The sequence below is a fragment of the Protobothrops mucrosquamatus genome, unplaced genomic scaffold (assembly GCF_001527695.2).
Source record: "Protobothrops mucrosquamatus isolate PMUCROS unplaced genomic scaffold, P.Mucros_1.0 scaffold1836, whole genome shotgun sequence".
Lineage (NCBI taxonomy): Eukaryota > Metazoa > Chordata > Lepidosauria > Squamata > Viperidae > Protobothrops > Protobothrops mucrosquamatus.
The window spans coordinates 76,172-94,612 of record NW_015387968.1 but is presented as its reverse complement, the minus strand read 5'-3'; the positions used below and the strand labels follow the sequence as shown (position 1 = coordinate 94,612).

General features: G+C 42.5%; 1 protein-coding gene across 2 annotated transcripts; it reads left to right on the top strand.

The window, feature by feature from the left end:
• The first annotated feature begins 6,240 nt into the window (after positions 1–6,240).
• On the top strand, positions 6,241–16,406 carry ATP6V1G1 (ATPase H+ transporting V1 subunit G1). Of its 2 annotated transcripts, none has more exons than XM_015823331.1 (3): positions 6,241–6,406; positions 9,118–9,218; positions 16,147–16,406. In XM_015823331.1, the coding sequence occupies exons 1-3, from the start codon at positions 6,325–6,327 to the stop codon at positions 16,318–16,320; spliced, it is 357 nt and encodes a 118-aa protein (XP_015678817.1). In that variant the 5' UTR covers positions 6,241–6,324; the 3' UTR covers positions 16,321–16,406. The 2 variants fall into 2 exon arrangements, with proteins under 2 accessions (XP_015678817.1, XP_015678816.1); XM_015823330.1 differs by lacking the exon at positions 16,147–16,406 and adding an exon at positions 10,663–10,922.
• Positions 16,407–18,441: the final 2,035 nt, after the last annotated feature.

The following is an 18,441-nucleotide window of genomic DNA, read 5'->3' as shown; positions in this document are numbered from 1 at the left end:
TCCTCCTCCTCCTCCTCCCCACCCCTCCCGCAAACCCCACAGCCTTCTAGCACTGATGATGTTACCTGGTTGGGTAATGAAACGTCTGCCAGGAAACCGACAAGCTCAGAGAGCACCAAGAATCCCTCATTTCAACCCTGATCTATAGCTATTCCCTTCTGTAAATAGATTGGCTGAGTTCATGCCAACACAAGCAACGGTTTGCAAGCTACACCCGTCTGAATTCAACCCCTTGCTGGTAGACCACAAACAAGCAAACTGCAGAGTTTTCCAGAGGAACATTAGGTAAACAATATATTTTTAAAGCCTTTTTTTTTTGTGGGAGAGTTGTTAAACCGCTGTCATGGGGGACTTAATTAGGAGCATATAAGGAAGTAAGAGCTTTACTCATTTTCCTCAGTTCCACATTGCCCGAAAGAGTAGTGTCATTCACATCCAGTAATTTGTTACTTAGCGCAGAAATGGAATTTTGTCTGCTCTGCTTGGTTGGGGGATTTGAATTGTGCCCAGAAGGAACAATGATTTAGTAAGGCGTCTTTTCGCATTTAAGACACCACGTGGCTGGGTGCTTCCGAGAAAGACAGAGATGGAAGCAGGCGCACGATGCTCCTTGAATGGAGAATATTCAATTTATGGAACCTTTTTAAGAATCCTTCGGGCTAAACTCACGTCCCTCCCTGCCAACTAGAGCTATTCACATAGCAATTTTGGGCTCACACAAAAGAATGAAATTGAATAATCGTGTTATCCGTTTGGGGGGGGGATTTTGCTTAATTTGATCGAGGCCCTGAACGGAGGATTTTAAAGATCAATATTCAATTGAAGCCAGAATGTTTCTTTTTTAGGATTAATGGATAAATACTGAGAAAAAAAGCCGTGAAAGATGATTTCAATATTATAATTACAATGGGAAGATTACTCACCGCAGATGGGAAAGATTTTGATACAGCCCATTATGGAAGAATGGTGGGTGAAATTGACGAAACTTGAAACTGACTTCTTTGATTAAAGACATTGTCTACATTTATTGGGGACTGGAAACCTCTTGTGGACTTTTTGGGTAAAAATAAAAAAAAATGGAATTTGTGATTCATGGTTTAGATGATTAGACAAGACAGATTTTAGAAAGAAGAGTAACATGAGGTAACTTCAGAAAGAGAGGTTGACATATATTTGAACTTATAACTGCAGTGAAAAATATTGGAACCCATTTCTTCTTTCTTTCTTTCTTTTTCTTTCTCTCTGCCTCCCTCTTTTTTTTCTTTCTTTCTTTCTTTCTTTCTTTCTTTCCTTTCTCCTTCCTTCCTTTTTCTTTAACTGTTTTCTTTCCTTGCACTTTTTTACTTTCCCTTTGATTTTTTTTCTTCCTTGCTTTATATTAGTTTCAGGGTTTTTTTTTAATCTTGTTTCAGTTTTAATAAAAATTATAAAAAGCAAATTGATTGAATCTCAACAGATGGCACCACTGACCCAACCCAACTGATCTTGGAAAGCAAAGCAGAATCAAACCTAGTTAGGGCTTGGAAAGGAGACCACAAGGAGAACTGAAGCTAGGTGGGAAATAAAAACAAGAGATCAGAGAATGTCCATACTCCGGCAAAGAGAACTTAATGGCTGTCCATCAGGTTACCAGAGTAGATTCAATCTGGATCGGTCACCAGGATCAGAGGTTGAATCTTCCAAACTTTTGACTCGTGCTGTAGCCCATTCTCAGGGAACTTCTCCAGGACAGGATGTCTCTCATATTCTGGTGAGAGAGAAGACTCCAGAACGAGTCTCAAAGTTCAGAAGACTAAACCTTTGGTCCCGGTGACCGATCCAGATTGGATCCTGCAACTTTATCCTGGGACACACGCATAATTGCCTTCAGAGCTTCCTCTGAAGACACGTGACCACATTTAATTGAAACAACTGCAAATCAAATGAAGTGGATTTTGCCCTGGTCCCTGCTTGGAGAGCAGAAGCTGGGATGCACACCTGGGTGAGTTGATATTTTGGAAGGAAGACGGGAAGACCAAAAAACTTAGGATGCTCCTTCTCCTTGATGTATCTTCCAAACTCTTCCCTTTTCTCAAACACATTTTCCTTCTCGTTGATCCGGGAAACCTTTTCCCAAGACCTTCTTTGAACCACCTTTGTCTGCACGGAAAGCAGCATTTTATTTCTGGATGGCTGCCGAGTTGCTATGGTTATCTCAGGAGGAACCAGAGTGAAACCTACAGAAAGGTGATTTTTGTGGCACTCGGGCTCCAGCTACATCCTCCCCACTTCATCCCAGGTGTCACTCCACGTTTGGTCTTCACAACATATCTCTGCTCCAAAACATCTACGTTTTGGCTCCCAGGGCTTGAAGGCCCCCAGGGCAGTGAACCCTAATTACAGCCTTGGGAAGCGTAGATGACATCTCACCCAACCATCTGAATCCAAACGAAATGTAACCCATTGGGAGTGAAGAGACAGAGATGAAACCCAGTCTGGGCTTCTGTTCTCCCCCGGTGTCTGCTTGAAGATGCGTTTCACAAAACTACAACGGAAAATGCAGATGGCGTGTTGGGATGTACAGTTGTTTTCCATTCTTGGCGTGCAAAATGGGAAGTCGGACTTCTGATGGAGGAGGGGAAGGAAGCCTCTTCTGCCCATATACAGAGAGGCAGAAGATGATTGCAAAACATGTCTCCTCCTCCTCTTCTCCTTCTTTCCTGCTCATTATCTACCTTCTTCTCCCCTCATCTGGCTACTCCTTCTTGTTCTTTTCTGCTCATTATCTATCTCCATCTCCTCCTCCTCCTCTTTCTTTCCTGCTCATTATTCATCTTCTCCTTCTCCTTTTCTGCTCATTATCTATCTTCTTCTCCCTTCATCCACTTGTTCTTTCCTGCTCATTATCTATCTATCTATCTATCTATCTATCTATCTATCTATCTATCTATCTATCTATCTATCTATCTATCTATCTATCTATCTATCTATCTACCTACCTACCTACCTATCATGTCTGTCTGTCTTTATCTACCTACCTACCTATCTATCTATCTCCTCCTCTTCCTCCTCCTCCTCCCTCTCCTTCTCCTTTCCTGCTCATTATTCATCATCTTCTTCTCCTTTCCTGCTCATTATTCGTCTTCTCCTTTTCCTTTCCTGCCCATTATCTATCTTCTCCTTCTGTTTCTCCTTCTCCTGCTGGCTCCAATGTTCTTCAAAACAGCAATGCCTGGAACCAAATGCTATGTGCCAAATCCTCCCCAGTAATCTGATTAGCAAGGCGATCACGCTTGGCTCTGGCTGTAAATAGGGTCATTTGTTATAAGCCGTTGTTTGCAGAGCTTGCGACTGCCAACTAATCTTTACCTTAAAACATCAGGGGGGTTGTGGATCACAGGGTGCAGCCTCAGAGTTTTGTGCTTCACGGGCCGCTTGTAAACTTCAGCAGAAAATGACCCTTATGCCAAGCGTTCTGGTCTTTAGTCATTCTGGAGCAGACAGTTTGCAAATTTTCCCTTCTCCTATAGTAGCTGGGCTGATGCTGCTAGACTACGCCTTGCTTGCTTTTCACTTAACGCAGCATTTACACAACCATTAATGTGTAAGTGAGGTTTATAGCTAAAGCATTTAGTGTCACTCCTGTTAATACGGCTTCAATCACAGTGGAAATTCACAAGATTTAGCCTTTCCTTCCTTCCTTCCTCTCTTTCTTATTTCTTTTCCTTCCTTCCTTCCTTCCTTCCTTCCTTCCTTCCTTCCTTCCTTCCTTCCTTCCTCTTTCTTTCTTTCTTTCTTTCTCTTTCTTTCTTTCTGTCTGTCATTCTTTCTTCTTTCTTTCTGTCATTCATTCATTCTTTCTTTCTTCCTTTCTCTTTCTTCTTTCTTTCTTTCTTTCTTTCTTTCTTTCTTTCTTTCTTTTTCTTTCCCGGCAGGCAGAATTTCAACTGAGGAAGCTTTGACATTCCTGGGGATAGATCACAAAGGATCAGCTTTTGATCAAATGGGGATTTTTACTGGGGAAATGGGGCGGGGGGGAGAGGATCCTTGGTTGGAAAGGATCCAATCTGGGTCAGTCACCGGGACCAGGGGTTTTGTCTCATGAACTTTCGGACTCAGGGAACTACAGATAGTCCTCAACTTACGACAAGTGAGTGCCGAATTTCTGTTGCTAAGTGACACATTTGTTAAGTGAGTTTTGCCCCCTTTTACGACGTTTCTTGCCACAGTCGTTAAGTAAATCGCTGCAGTTGGTGAATTAGTAATGGTTGTTACTTGCCACAGTTGTTTAATGAAACTGGCTTCCCCATTGACTTTGCTTGTCAAGAGGTCACAAAAGAGGATCACATGACCCAGGGACACTGCGACCGTCATAAATATGAGTCAGTTGCCCCAAGCGTCCGAATTTTGATCACGTGAAAATTGGGAATGCTGCAATTGTCATTAAGTGTGAAAGACGGTCATAAGTCGCTTTTTTCAGTGACGTCGTAACTTTTGAACGGTCACTAAATGAACAGTCGTAAGTCGAGAACTAACAGCCAAAACCACACAGAGATGTTCCCTACACACATCCGAAAGCTTGGAAGACCCACCCAGATTGGATCCTGCAACATTATCCTGGACACAGGTATATTTTACCTTCATTCGTAACCATTTTGGTCCACACAATTGCTCAGTGCAGGAACTTAATTAAAGTATGGCAAACTACGCTATGATGATAATTCAAATTGCACTTGTGTCAATGGAAGAGGATATCTGTAGCTCAGGGTTGAACTGCTGGTGCTCTCTGAGTGCAATTTAATTGTGTCAATTTAACTGGGCTTTAATTTAAATAGCCCGACTTATTTTAATCTGCATTTTGTTGTTGTTAGTTGCGAAGTCGTGTCCGACCCATCGCGACCCCATGGACAGCATTCCTCCAGGCCTTCCTGTCCTCTACCATCTTCTGGAGTCCAATTAAGCTCACGCCTACTGCTTCAGTGACTCCATCCAGCCACCTCCTTCTCTGTCGTCCCTTTCTTCTCTTGCCCTCCGTCTTTCCCAGCATCAGGCTCTTCTCCAGTGAGTCCTTCCTTCTCATTAGGTGGCCAAAGTACTTGAGTTTCAACTTCAGGATCTGGCCTTCTAAAGAGCAGTCGGGGTTGATCTCCTCTAGGACTGACCGGTTGGATCGCCTTGCAGTCCAAGGAACTCGCAGGAGTCTTCTCCAGCACCATAATTCAAAGGCCTCAATTTTTTGTCGCTTAGCCTTTCTTATGGTCCAACTTTCACAGCCTTTCTTATGGTCCAACTTTCAATTGGGAAAACCATGGCCTTGACTATACACACTTTTGTTGTCTCTGCTTTTTAGTATGCTGTCTAGATTTGCCATCTCATTACGAAAGCACAATATGGCTGCTATGCCCGCAGTTTTAATTGTTCAATACTTTAAAATTCAATAATAGATAAAAGAAATTTCTTGGGGAAGGACAACCCTTCTCAGTTTGAGATTGATTTAGCAAAGATATTAGTTCTAAGTAAGGGACACCAAAGACCAGGCCAATTCTATAATAATAATAATAATAATAATAATAATAATAATAATAATAATAATAATAATAATAATAATAATAATAGTAGTAGTAGTAGTAGTAGTAGTAGTAGTAGTAGTAGTAATAGCAATAGTAATAATATAACAGCAGCAACAGCAATAACGTAATAAAAAACTAACAGCAACAACAGCAACTATAACGTAATAAAAAACTAATAATAACAGCAACAATAACGTAATAAAAAACTTTTAAACATTTTCCCAGTCTTATTTTATACTCTATTTTTAAAAAATGTTTGTGTGTGTGTGCATGTTTTGGGGACGGGCATAGCAGAAACCAAACAAATCAACTTTTGTATTTTGACTTCAATAAATAAAACTTCCTTTTGAAAACAAACAACGCGACTTCTTCCCAGCTAAGAAAATCGCGCCTGCGCAGTAAAACTTTTCAAGCCAAACCTTGAGGGGATGGAAAAAGAGGCGCGGGTCACGTGACGGCAAAACCATAGAGTTCGACGACGGGGGTTGAAAGGAAGCCCAGAAAGAACCCCTGGCTCCATTTGAAACGCTTCTCCCAGTCTTTCAAAACCCAAGGGGGGAAGACACGTGTACTTACTCGGGCTGCTTCTCACGTGGGAAGGATAGTTCCACCCGCTCTAGAGCGGCACCCTCCGGCCCTTAAACGGAACTTCCGTTACGTCCGCCAATGAAACGACGGGATGACCGGAAAGGGCGGGGTTTGGCGCGGCAAGGAGGCTTTTGGAGTCCTCTTTCGGGGCCGCAGGGCAAAATTTCTCCTCAGGATCGCCGTGGTCATGGCCAGCCAGTCTCAGGGCATCCAGCAGCTGCTTCAGGCCGAGAAACGCGCCGCCGAGAAGGTGGCCGAGGCCCGCAAGCGTGAGTGGCCGGCCTGGCTGCGGAGGGAGCGAGCGGGGCTCTTTCCGAGGGGCTGGGACTACACCTCCCATCGCCCCCGGCCCTCAAGAGAGGGAGTCATCTCAGGCCTTTCTAGGCCTGCTTGTATGGGAGCGGTAGTCCCGAGGGAATGGGCCCCGCCTCCCATCATCCCCACCCGTTAGGGAAAGGGGAGGCTTGGAACCACTACATATCCCATCATCCTGCGTGGGAATGGCCAGCCGTAGCCTCAACAGAGGCCTTGCACCGCTTGCTTCATCCATTCTGTCCAAATTCTCTCCATGATGATGGCGGGGTGGGTTGGTTGGTTGGTTGGTTGGTTGGTTGGACTACACCTCCCATCGTCCCCCGCCCATAAGGGAGAGGCTTGGTCTACTACAGCCTTTCCAGCCCAGACTGCATGGGAGCGGTAGTCCAGAGGGATTGGGTCCCATGTCTCATCATTCCCAGCTTTTAGGAATAAGGGAAGGCCTAGAGCCACCACATGTCCCATCATCCTGCATGGGAATGGCCACCCCTAGCCTCCCCAGGGACCTGTTTCGCCCATTCAGAGGTTTTTGCTCCCATTTCCTTTGCATTGTGGTGATGGTGGTACTGGGGGTGTCTGGTTGGACTACATCACCTATGCTCCCCAGCACACAAGACCCATAGGCTACTTTAAAACTGAATCCAAATAAGGGTCGGTGCCTTTTCCTTGCCTGCTTTTCATTCATGCCTTTTCCTTGCCTGCTTTTTATGGGTCTGGGGTTTTAATTCGGTTGTTGTGTTTGTTATTGATTTGTGCACTTGGCTCATCAGTTGTGCTATTTAGTGACTTTTCATTAGGGGAGCTGCCCAGAGTTCCAGATGAGAGACGGTCGGCTCTACAAATTGAATCAATGAACGAATGGATGGATGGTTTTCTGGATCAGAGCAATTCTATTAATTCTGATTTTGAGGGGGTATAAATAAATAATGGAGCAATCAGAAGAATTTGCCCTAAGCTGACTTTTCCTAAGGAAAAAAGAAAAACAGGCTAGGGGTTCGGAAGCATTGACTCATCCTAGAGATTGCCTGTCTAGTTTGTTTATTTATTAACTGTCTCAAGGGCTGTGATTCTGGGCAGCTGATAATTAAAAACAACACACAGTAAACAAAAATATACTGTTTCATTAAAAAATAAAAACAGTCAACAAAATTATAGGTAACGTTATTACCACAAAGCTAAAAATAATCACCCTACTGAGCATAATCGAGAAACGGGCTCACTAAAGCATGTCCTTCCTTTCTCATTTTTCTAGGTTTTAGTTCTCCTGTTTGAAAGCTTTTAAAAACTGCTTTCATTGGGGAAATTTTCCTAAGGTGATTTTTGCTGTATCTATAAGCTTCCCATGTAGTTTTTCCTCTGAAGGTCAAGCTGCAAACCCCTTAATGCTGGTTGAACCTCGCAGAATTTGATGGCCAGCATATCCTGAGAAAAATGTATTACGATATATGAAATATTGTGATCAAAACCAAATCTTTGAAACATCTCCCCCAGCCTATTCCCTAGCAGAGAGCTTGGTTTGCATTATTCATTATGAAGGGAAGCTTCAATCCAAGGAAAGACGAATCAGGAATCTGAAAGACATCCTGCCTTCCTCTGAGAATAATTGTTGAATTCGGTTGCATAACTTACTTGTATTAAACCAATTTTAGTTTGCGGGCTTCCTGTGGTCTGCATAATGTCAGTTGCATACTGATAGTCCCCCAAGGTCTGACAGTGCATCATTTTAACTTGATTAAAACTGAATTGTGATGGTTATGGAATGTTGGTGTATTGTTAAGTACCTTGCCAGGATGTCTCTGCTGGGAATTCAGCTTAGCTAAAACCGCTGGTTTTTAAATTGTATGTTCAGCCTCTCCACGTTTGCGTGCATCTTTAATATAGCAGTCTCTAGAACCTTCAATTGGCAAGAGTCCAAGAAAGGAACTTAGTCAGGCCAAGAGCAGTGGACTCATATCATGTGCTGGAAAAGTTGCATGACTAGGAAAATAATTCTGACTAATGTGCATGTTTGTAAGTCTTTAGTTAAGAAACTGACTAGAGCCAACTCTGAATGTTCAAAAACTGGATTGTCTCCACATATCAGGCTTGTTGTTTCCGGTTCTGTGGGCTAAATTTTCTGGAAAAGACGAACTTTACATTACGCATTTGGACCTGATTCCAGTTAGTATTGTGGAATTGGTTATCTGGCCTGGAAGTAATCTCCTGTCTTTGGGGATTTATCCTATGTAATACAGATAATGCTTGATACACAACCACAATTGAGCCCCAAATTTATGTTGTTTAAGCAAGACACTTGTTAAGTGAGTTTTGCCACATTTTGCGACCTGTTTTACCACCATTGTTAAATGAATCACGGCAGTTAACGTAGTAACACAGTTGTAACACGGTGGTTTTCCTTGGCAACTGATGTGTTCCTCAGCTTGTAAATTATACATTTTAAGGGTGTGTTTGTTTTTTTTAATAAACTACCTGGGTTTGTTGCTGTGTCCACCTAACACACAAAAGGAAGAGCTTTGTGAGATATTTTTAGGCTTTTAGATTTTAATAATTTCAGCCTTGATTACTTCCTGAATATGACGTTACCGCCTGAAATTAATCTCAGAAAAGCCTCTTTTCTGTTTTGACAATCTGAACGTTTTGCTGTTGTTGTTTTTTTCAAAACCAGGGAAGAATCGGCGATTGAAGCAGGCTAAAGAAGAAGCTCAGGCCGAGATTGAACAGTATCGCTTGCAGAGGGAGAAGGACTTCAAAGCCAAAGAAGCTGCAGTGTGTTAAATTCTATGCTGGCTAATCTCTCTCTGTCTTGCTGTCTGTTTGTATATTAGAATGGAAATTCAGTTGGGGGTGCAAAAGGCTTTGTAGTGGCTTCACCCCCTTTGCCCCTTTGAGGCTCAGCCCTTCTCTCTTGCTAATACAGGTAGTCCTCAACTTACAGCAGTTTGTTTAGTGACCACTCAAAGTTACAACGCCATCGAAAAATGTGACTTATGACTGTTTTTCACAGTTACGACCTTTGCAGCATTCCCCCATGGTCACGTGATCAAAATTCGGACACTTGGCAGCTGACTCATACTTATGACGGTCGCGGTGTCCCGGGAGGGGTCACGTGATCCCCTTTTGCAACCTTCTGACAAGCAAAGTCGGTGGGGGAAGTCAGATTAATCAACCAGCAGTGTGCTGCAGCTGCCAAAAAAGCCAACACAGCGCTAGGCTGCATTAACGGGGATAGAATCAAGATCACGTGAAGTGTTAATACCGCTTTACAAGGCCTTGGTAAGGCCACACTTGGAATACTGCATCCAGTTTTGGTCACCACGATGTAAAAAAGATGTTGAGACTCTAGAAAGAGTACAGAGAAGAGCAACAAAGATGATTAGGGGACTGGAGGCTAAAACATATAAGGGAACGGTTGCTGGAATTGGGTCTGTCTAGTTTAATGAAGAGAAGGACCAGAGGGGACATGATAGCAGTGTTCCAGTATCTCAGGGGCTGCCCCAAAGAAGAGGGAGTCAAGCTATTCTCCAAAGCGCTAGAAGGCAGGACAAGAAGCAACGGGAAGCAACCTAGAACTAAGGAGAAACTTCCTGACAGTTAGAACAATTAGCCAGTGGAACAACCTGCCTCCAGAAGCGGTGAATGCTCCAACACTGGAAGTTTTTAAGAAGAAACTGGACAGCCATTTGTCCGAAACGGTATAGGGTTACCTGCCTGAGCAGGGGGTTGGACTTGATGACCTCCAAGGTCCCTTCCAACTTTATTATTATTACTAATTTACCAACTGCAGCGATTCCCTTAAGAACGGTGGCAAGAAGGGTTGTAACCTGGGGCAAAAATTTATACCAATGTCTCACTTAACAGCGGAAAGTTTGGGCTCCGTTGTGGTAGTAAGTTGAGGACTATCTGTAATTTTCCTGTTTTGGGTTTCCTGTTTTTTTGTTTTTTTTCCTTTTTGAAGGGATAAGCATTCAGTCTAGGACTCTTAAGCGCTAAATTGGCTTCCACAGTTTGGGGGGAATAATCCTCACATGACTCTGGGTTGTTAAAAAAGAAACAAAACCCAGATTTTTTTTGTGTGTGTGTGTGTGTTTGTTTTTGGCTTGCTTAAGCCCTGCTAGAAGCATCGAAGGTCCTCTGGGAAATGCAGAACTTAACTGGACGAGCTGATCTTCAATGGGTGCCTTCATTTTTCTTTTGTCCCCATTTATCGCAGGCGCTCGGTTCCCACGGCAGTTCCGCCACCGAGGTGGAACAGGGCACCCAGGAGAAGATGGCCGTTCTTGAGGAGAACTTCCAAAAGAATCGGGATGAAGTGCTGAACAGCTTGCTGAATTTGATCTTCGACATCAAACCTGAAATCCATGCGAACTATCGGATCAACGGATAGGCGAATCTTTTTTGTCCTTCAGGAAGTATCCAGCAATACCGGCTTTAGCTGCACCCCTTTTATAAAGGTGCATCACTTATTCCCAAGAGGTGTAGATTATCTCTTTCTCCTTTTTTCTCCTTTTTTTCATTCCCCCCTTTTATAGCATTTTTGAAGTTTCTATGTAGGCTGGTTCTGTGTTCCCCAAAGTGCATTATATCATAGAAGTGTAGTGTAGAAGGTTGATGTTGGATAAATCGTACTGAGTATTAAAGGAATTGCTTTGAACCCGAGAAGTATTTAAAAGTCAGGAAAGATAAGTGGCGTGCTACTTTTCTGTATCCTCCTTAAATTGCAAACTGTACGAATTAGGTACTCTGATAGAAAAATAAAATCCGTTCCTTGTCTTCACTCAGAGTAAAAAACAAAACAAAAAAGGAATTTTGAATAGTATTTGGATTGTATCTGAAAATGTTGAAATGAGTGTTATTTAAGTAATAACTGTATTCTCCTGTTGAACTTGAACATGCTGTTGCTAAGGTGATTGAAGAAAAAGTAAAGATCTGATCTGAGTTGCAAAGAAATTAAAACCTTTTTTGGGGGGTCCCTTTTCCTCTTGCTCAGAAATATGGATGTTGCTGACTTAAACGGGGGTTTGAGATCTGTTTTTAGTTTTGATGTGGCAGTAGGAAAGAAGCTCCTGATACTGTTTGGATTACACATTGAGTATAAGGGGAGTACAGCATAGATAGATAAATAGGTGGGTGGATGGGTGGATGGATGGATGGATGGATAGATAGATAGATAGATAGATAGATAGATAGATAGATAGATAGATAGATAGATAGATAGATAGATAGATAGAGATAGATAGATAGATAGATAGATAGATAGATAGATAGATAGATAGATAGATTTTATAAATTTGTCAACCACTCCAGTTGAAATCTTAATGATAAAGCACACTACAAATAAATATCAAGATATCTGTCAAAGTTCCAACTGACAAACTCAACCAAGCAAACACTTTTAAGACATTCCGATCTCTTAATGTAAAAATTTATTGAGTACATCATTTCGGCAGGTATGAAAGCAAAACCAGCTCTGGCAAAGCCCAGCCCAATCCCCTATAGTAAAAAAAAAAAAATAGAATTCCCCTCCCATCCCTGAACAGGTCACATTGCCCAATTAGGTGCAATTATGTTGTTATGAGAAAATGTCTCTTGAGTCGGGCCAGGCACCTGATGAACCGTCCTTGATTCTCACGGTCCGCCTTCTCTATCTCTGTAGTCTGCATTCCATTTCTCCATCCTCCCCCCCCCCCCCAGTTCGTTGGCCAGCTAAGAAGCCATAATTGTTGCACCAGCAAAGCGAGCTTCAAGCTTGACAATATATTTAAAAGACGGAACATACACAGGAACTTTAAAATTACCATGGTTATGAGCAATGTTTCCCTGCCCTGTTAAATTTTGACCAGTTCATCTGGGAAAAAGGTTATGTTTTCTTTTATTATTCCAAAAATAAAAAAAATGAAAATGAAAACATCAGTAAAATTCTTAGGCCCATGGTGAATATGTGTATTTGTTCCTTGAATTCTGGAGCTTTCGTGCAAACCTGCAGAAAAACATCCGACAGCTCCCAAACATTCTCCCTGAAGAATGAAGGCGAATATACATGTTCCAGGATAATGTTGCAGGATCCAATCTGGGTCAGTCACCGGGACCAGGGGTTTAGTTTTCTGAGCTTTTAGACTCATGCTGAAGCTCACCCTCAGAGAACATCCCTCTACCAGAATTTCTGTCCCTCTGTCTATCCATTCATCCATCCTGTCTTTCCGTCTATCAGCCATCCATCCATTTTATCTATCTATCTATCTTATCTATATCTATCTATCATCTATCCATCCATCCATCCATCCATCTAATCTCTCTCTTTTTATCTCATTTAATTACCTGCCCTCTATATTTATCTAATATGTCTATCTCATCTAATCTCTCATTTGCATCAATAAATCAATCAGCCATGCATATGTTCACCACTCTAACCATCCGTCCATCTGTCTATATCTATCAGCCATCCATATGTCCACCACTGTAACCGTCTGTCCATCCATCCATCCATCCATCAATCAGCCATCCATATGTCCACCACTGTAACCATCCATCCATCTAGCTATCTGCCATCCATATGTCCACCACTCTGTAACCATCCGTCTATCTATCTATCTATCTATCTATCTATCTATCTATCTATCTATCTATCTATCTATCTATCTATCTATCTATCTATCTATCTATCTATCTATCTATCCTCTCTTTTTATCATTTAATTACCTGTCCTCTCTATATCTATTTATCTAATCTGTCTATCTCATCTAATCTCTCATTTGCATCTATCTAGCTATCATCTATCTCGAATGAAGGTGAATCTACGTGTCCCAGGACAATGTTGCAGGATCCAATCTGGGTCAGTCACCGAGTTCAGAGGTTTCATCTTCCAAGCTTTTGGGCTCTTGCTGGAGCCCATTGCCAGGGAACTTCTATCTAGCAGAATGTGCGCTTCGGGGCTATTCTGTGTGTGATATTTATGTGGGTGGCTTTTTAGTTGTTGATTGCAGTGGTGTTGGCGCTGAGTCCTGCCAAGCCCTGTGCTTCCTAAGTATGCGATAAGCTGGCGTTAAATCAGCACTCCTGCTGACAGATTCTCCCTTTGCCAGAACACAGAGGCTCACTCCTGCTGGCGGGGATGGTGGTAATGAAGGAAGTTGTGTTTTGAGAGTGAGTGAATGTGCACAAGATAATAAGCAGCTGCTACTTGGACTTCTGAAAGTGAGTCATGAATTTGAAGTTTTGCAACATTCTGGCTGTCACGGTTCATTTATGAATGAATTCAAAGATTAGGCAAGACCTCATAAGCCTTCCAGTGAAAACCAGCTCAAGAATGTGGTTGTTTTTTTTTTCTGGAACAGAACAAGTGAAAATGGTATAAATGCTCCACGCTTCATACTCTTTGTACTTCTTGATATTAATGGCGGTGCTTTTAAGAAATATATTTAGCTGAACTTCGCTCTTTGCAAAACTAACTAGCTGCATAAAAACATCCTTGGCCAACAGCTTATGAAATCTGGCAGTCTTGTGGTTCAACACAGTGTTTTAAGGAAGACAGGAATAGGATGCTTTTCAAAAAAAATAAAATAAAGAAAGATAACAAGGTGCTTCCTAAATCTTACCCTTTGGACTGAGCTGCCAAATGGAGAAAATACTTTCATGGATTTTAAACTGGGTTCGCTTGCCCCAACAACGGAGTGGAGAGCAAGATCTGGATTAATATTAACAGCTACATTTCAGAACCTGTGGAGTTGATTACATTTTTTTTCAAATAAATGTTTCTGCCCCTTCATCACTTCCTCTTATATTTTAATCACAAGGAAATGCACCTTTTTCTTTCCAACTGAGCAACATGTGAAGGAAACGTAACAAGAATAGCATCGTACGAAAAACAAGGAACGCAATTATACTTATTAAGCTGTATTCACTCGCGGGTATATAAAAATTGCACTCCTGTTTTTTTTCTGTGTGATGCTGTTTCAATGTACTGTTCCCCATGAATTCAAGATGTCTGGGGGGAAATGGGAGGGAAAAAAAGCCACCTTCTTAGACACAGCCTCCATCAAACCTCCTAATCATCAAATTGTCCAGAATCCTACCCGTTTCTACAGTGTTTGTGGATATTGAGTGGACTTCAAGGAAACGATCGGTGCTTATGCCGCTGCTCCTTTCAAACTTTCTTGGCAATTGCCCCTAATTTTAATCTTTCTTTTTTTTTTCTTGCCACGGGCCAGTTTGTGGCGGTCATTTTAGTACGAAAAGCACATTGTCCTAATGGACTAGGGGTATTAGCCAGTGGTTCTCAACCTTTTTAATGCCGCGACCCCAACCGGTCGTAACTCGAGGACTAAACCGGTCGTAAGTCGAGGACTACCCAACCGGTCGTAAGTCGAGGACTTTCCCTGCCCGGGAGCGCCGCGCATGCGTGGTTCCGCCCCCTGCGCCGGCCGAGGCGTAGCTGGCAAGCGGCAGAGACGGAGCAGGCCGACCACCAGCTGGCCCAGCTCAAGGGAGGTAAGGCACCCGCCGGAAAAGGGGANTCCCCCATGGTCACGTGATCAAAATTCGGACACTTGGCAGCTGACTCATACTTATGACGGTCGCGGTGTCCCGGGAGGGGTCACGTGATCCCCTTTTGCAACCTTCTGACAAGCAAAGTCGGTGGGGGAAGTCAGATTAATCAACCAGCAGTGTGCTGCAGCTGCCAAAAAAGCCAACACAGCGCTAGGCTGCATTAACAGGGATAGAATCAAGATCACGTGAAGTGTTAATACCGCTTTACAAGGCCTTGGTAAGGCCACACTTGGAATCCTGCATCCAGTTTTGGTCACCACGATGTAAAAAAGATGCTGAGACTCTAGAAAGAGTACAGAGAAGAGCAACAAAGATGATTAGGGGACTGGAGGCTAAAACATATAAGGGAACGGTTGCTGGAATTGGGTCTGTCTAGTTTAATGAAGAGAAGGACCAGAGGGGACATGATAGCAGTGTTCCAGTATCTCAGGGGCTGCCCCAAAGAAGAGGGAGTCAAGCTATTCTCCAAAGCGCCAGAAGGCAGGACAAGAAGCAACGGGAAGCAACCTAGAACTAAGGAGAAACTTCCTGACAGTTAGAACAATTAGCCAGTGGAACAAGCTGCCTCCAGAAGTGGTGAATGCTCCAACACTGGAAGTTTTTAAGAAGAGACTGGACAGCCATTTGTCCGAAACGGTATAGGGTTACCTGCCTGAGCAGGGGGTTGGACTTGATGACCTCCAAGGTCCCTTCCAACTTTATTATTATTACTAATTTACCAACTGCAGTGATTCCCTTAAGAACGGTGGCAAGAAGGGTTGTAACCTGGGGCAAAATTTATACCAATGTCTCACTTAACAGTGGAAAGTTTGGGCTCCGTTGTGGTAGTAAGTTGAGGACTATCTGTAATTTTCCTGTTTTGGGTTTTGCCCCAAAAATCATCTCCCCCCCCCTTTTGAAGGGATAAGCGTTCAGTCTAGGACTCTTAAGCGCTAAATTGGCTTCTGCAGTTTGGGGGAATAATCCTCACATGACTCTGGGTTGTTAAAAAAGAAACAAAACCCAGATTTTTTTTGGTGTGTGTGTTTGTTTTTGGCTTGCTTAAGCCCTGCTAGAAGCATCGAAGGTCCTCTGGGAAATGCAGAACTTAACTGGACGAGCTGATCTTAAATGGGTGCCTTCATTTTTCTTTTATCCCCATTTATCACAGGCGCTCGGTTCCCACGGCAGTTCCGCCACCGAGGTGGAACAGGGCACCCAAGAGAAGATGGCCGTTCTTGAGGAGAACTTCCAAAAGAATCGGGATGAAGTGCTGAACAGCTTGTTGAATTTGATCTTCGACATCAAACCTGAAATCCATGCGAACTATCGGATCAACGGATAGGCGAATCTTTTTTGTCCTTCGGGAAGTATTCAGCAATACCGGCTTTAGCTGCACCCCTTTTATAAAGGTGCATCACTTATTCCCAAGAGGTGTAGATTATCTCTTTCTCTTTTTTTCTCCTCCTTTTTTTCATTCCCCCTTTTATAGCATTTTTGAAGTTTCTATGTAGGCTGGTTCTGTGTTCCCCAAAGTGCATTATATCATAGAAGTGTAGTGTAGAAGGTTGATGTTGGATAAATCGTACTGAGTATTAAAGGAATTGCTTTGAACCCGAGAAGTATTTAAAAGTCAGGAAAGATAAGTGGCGTGCTACTTTTCTGTATCCTCCTTAAATTGCAAACTGTACGAATTAGGTACTCTGATAGAAAAATAAAATCCGTTCCTTGTCTTCACTCAGAGTAAAAAACAAAACAAAAAAGGAATTTTGAATAGTATTTGGATTGTATCTGAAAATGTTGAAATGAGTGTTATTTAAGTAATAACTGTATTCTCCTGTTGAACTTGAACAAGCTGTTGCTAAGGTGATTGAAGAAAAAGTAAAGATCTGATCTGAGTTGCAAAGAAATTAAAACCTTTTTTGGGGGTCCCTTTTCCTCTTGCTCAGAAATATGGATGTTGCTGACTTAAACGGGGGTTTGAGATCTGTTTTTAGTTTTGATGTGGCAGTAGGAAAGAAGCTCCTGATACTGTTTGGATTACACATTTGAGTATAAGGGGAGTACAGCATAGATAGATAAATAGGTGGGTGGGTGGGTGGGTGGGTGGGTGGATAGATAGATAGATAGATAGATAGATAGATAGATAGATAGATAGATAGATAGATAGATAGATAGATAGATAGATAGATAGATAGATTTTATAAATTTGTCAACCACTCCAGTTGAAATCTTAAGGATAAAGCACACTACAAATAAATATCAAGATATCTGTCAAAGTTCCAACTGACAAACCCAACCAAGCAAACACCTTTAAGACATTCCGATCTCTTAATGTAAAACTTTATTGAGTACATCATTTCGGCAGGTATGAAAGCAAAACCAGCTCTGGCAAAGCCCAGCCCAAACCCCTATAGTAAAAAAAAAAAAAATAGAATTCCCCTCCCATCCCTGAACAGGTCACATTGCCCAATTAGGTGCAATTATGTTGTTATGAGAAAATGTCTCTTGAGTCGGGCCAGGCACCTGGTGAACCGTCCTTGATTCTCACGGTCCGCCTTCTCTATCTCTGTAGTCTGCATTCCATTTCTCCATCCTCCTCCCCCCCCCCCCAAGTTCGTTGGCCAGCTAAGAAGCCATAATTGTTGCACCAGCAAAGCGAGCTTCAAGCTTGACAATATCTTTAAAAGACGGAACATACACAGGCACTTTCTTTTAAAATTACCATTGTTATGAGCAATGTTTCCCTGCCCTGTTAAATTTTGACCAGTTCATCTGGGAAAAAGGTTATGTTTTCTTTTATTATTCCAAAAATAAAAAAAAATGAAAATGAAAACATCAGTAAAATTCTCAGGCCCATGGTGAATATGTGTATTTGTTCCTTGAATTCTGGAGCTTTCGTGCAAACCTGCAGAAAAACATCCGACAGCTCCCAAATAGATTCTCCCTGAAGAATGAAGGCGAATATACATGTCCCAGGATAATGTTGCAGGATCCAATCTGGGTCAGTCACTGGGACCAGGGGTTTAGTTTTCTGAGCTTTTAGACTCCTGCTGAAGCTTATCCTCAGAGAACATCCCTCTACCAGAATTTCTGTCCCTCTGTCTATCCATTCATCCATCCATCCTGTCTTTCCGTCTATCTAGCAGCCATCCATCCATTTTATCTATCTATCTATCTATCTATCTATCTATCTATCTATCTATCTATCTATCTATCTATCTATCTATCTATCTATCTATCTATCTATCTATCTAATCTCTCTCTCGCCTAGAGAGCAGCTGGAGGGCCAGCCGAACCGAATCCGACCGAACACAGGTAAGGACACATGTTAGATCCTACCTAGTGGCGATGAGGGTGGTTAGAACTAATTATTATTCCACTCTCATCGCGTCATCAGATAACCGCCCGGCCGCCCTCTTCAGGGTGACCCGCTCTCTCCTTCAATTGAGGGGAGGCGGGGACC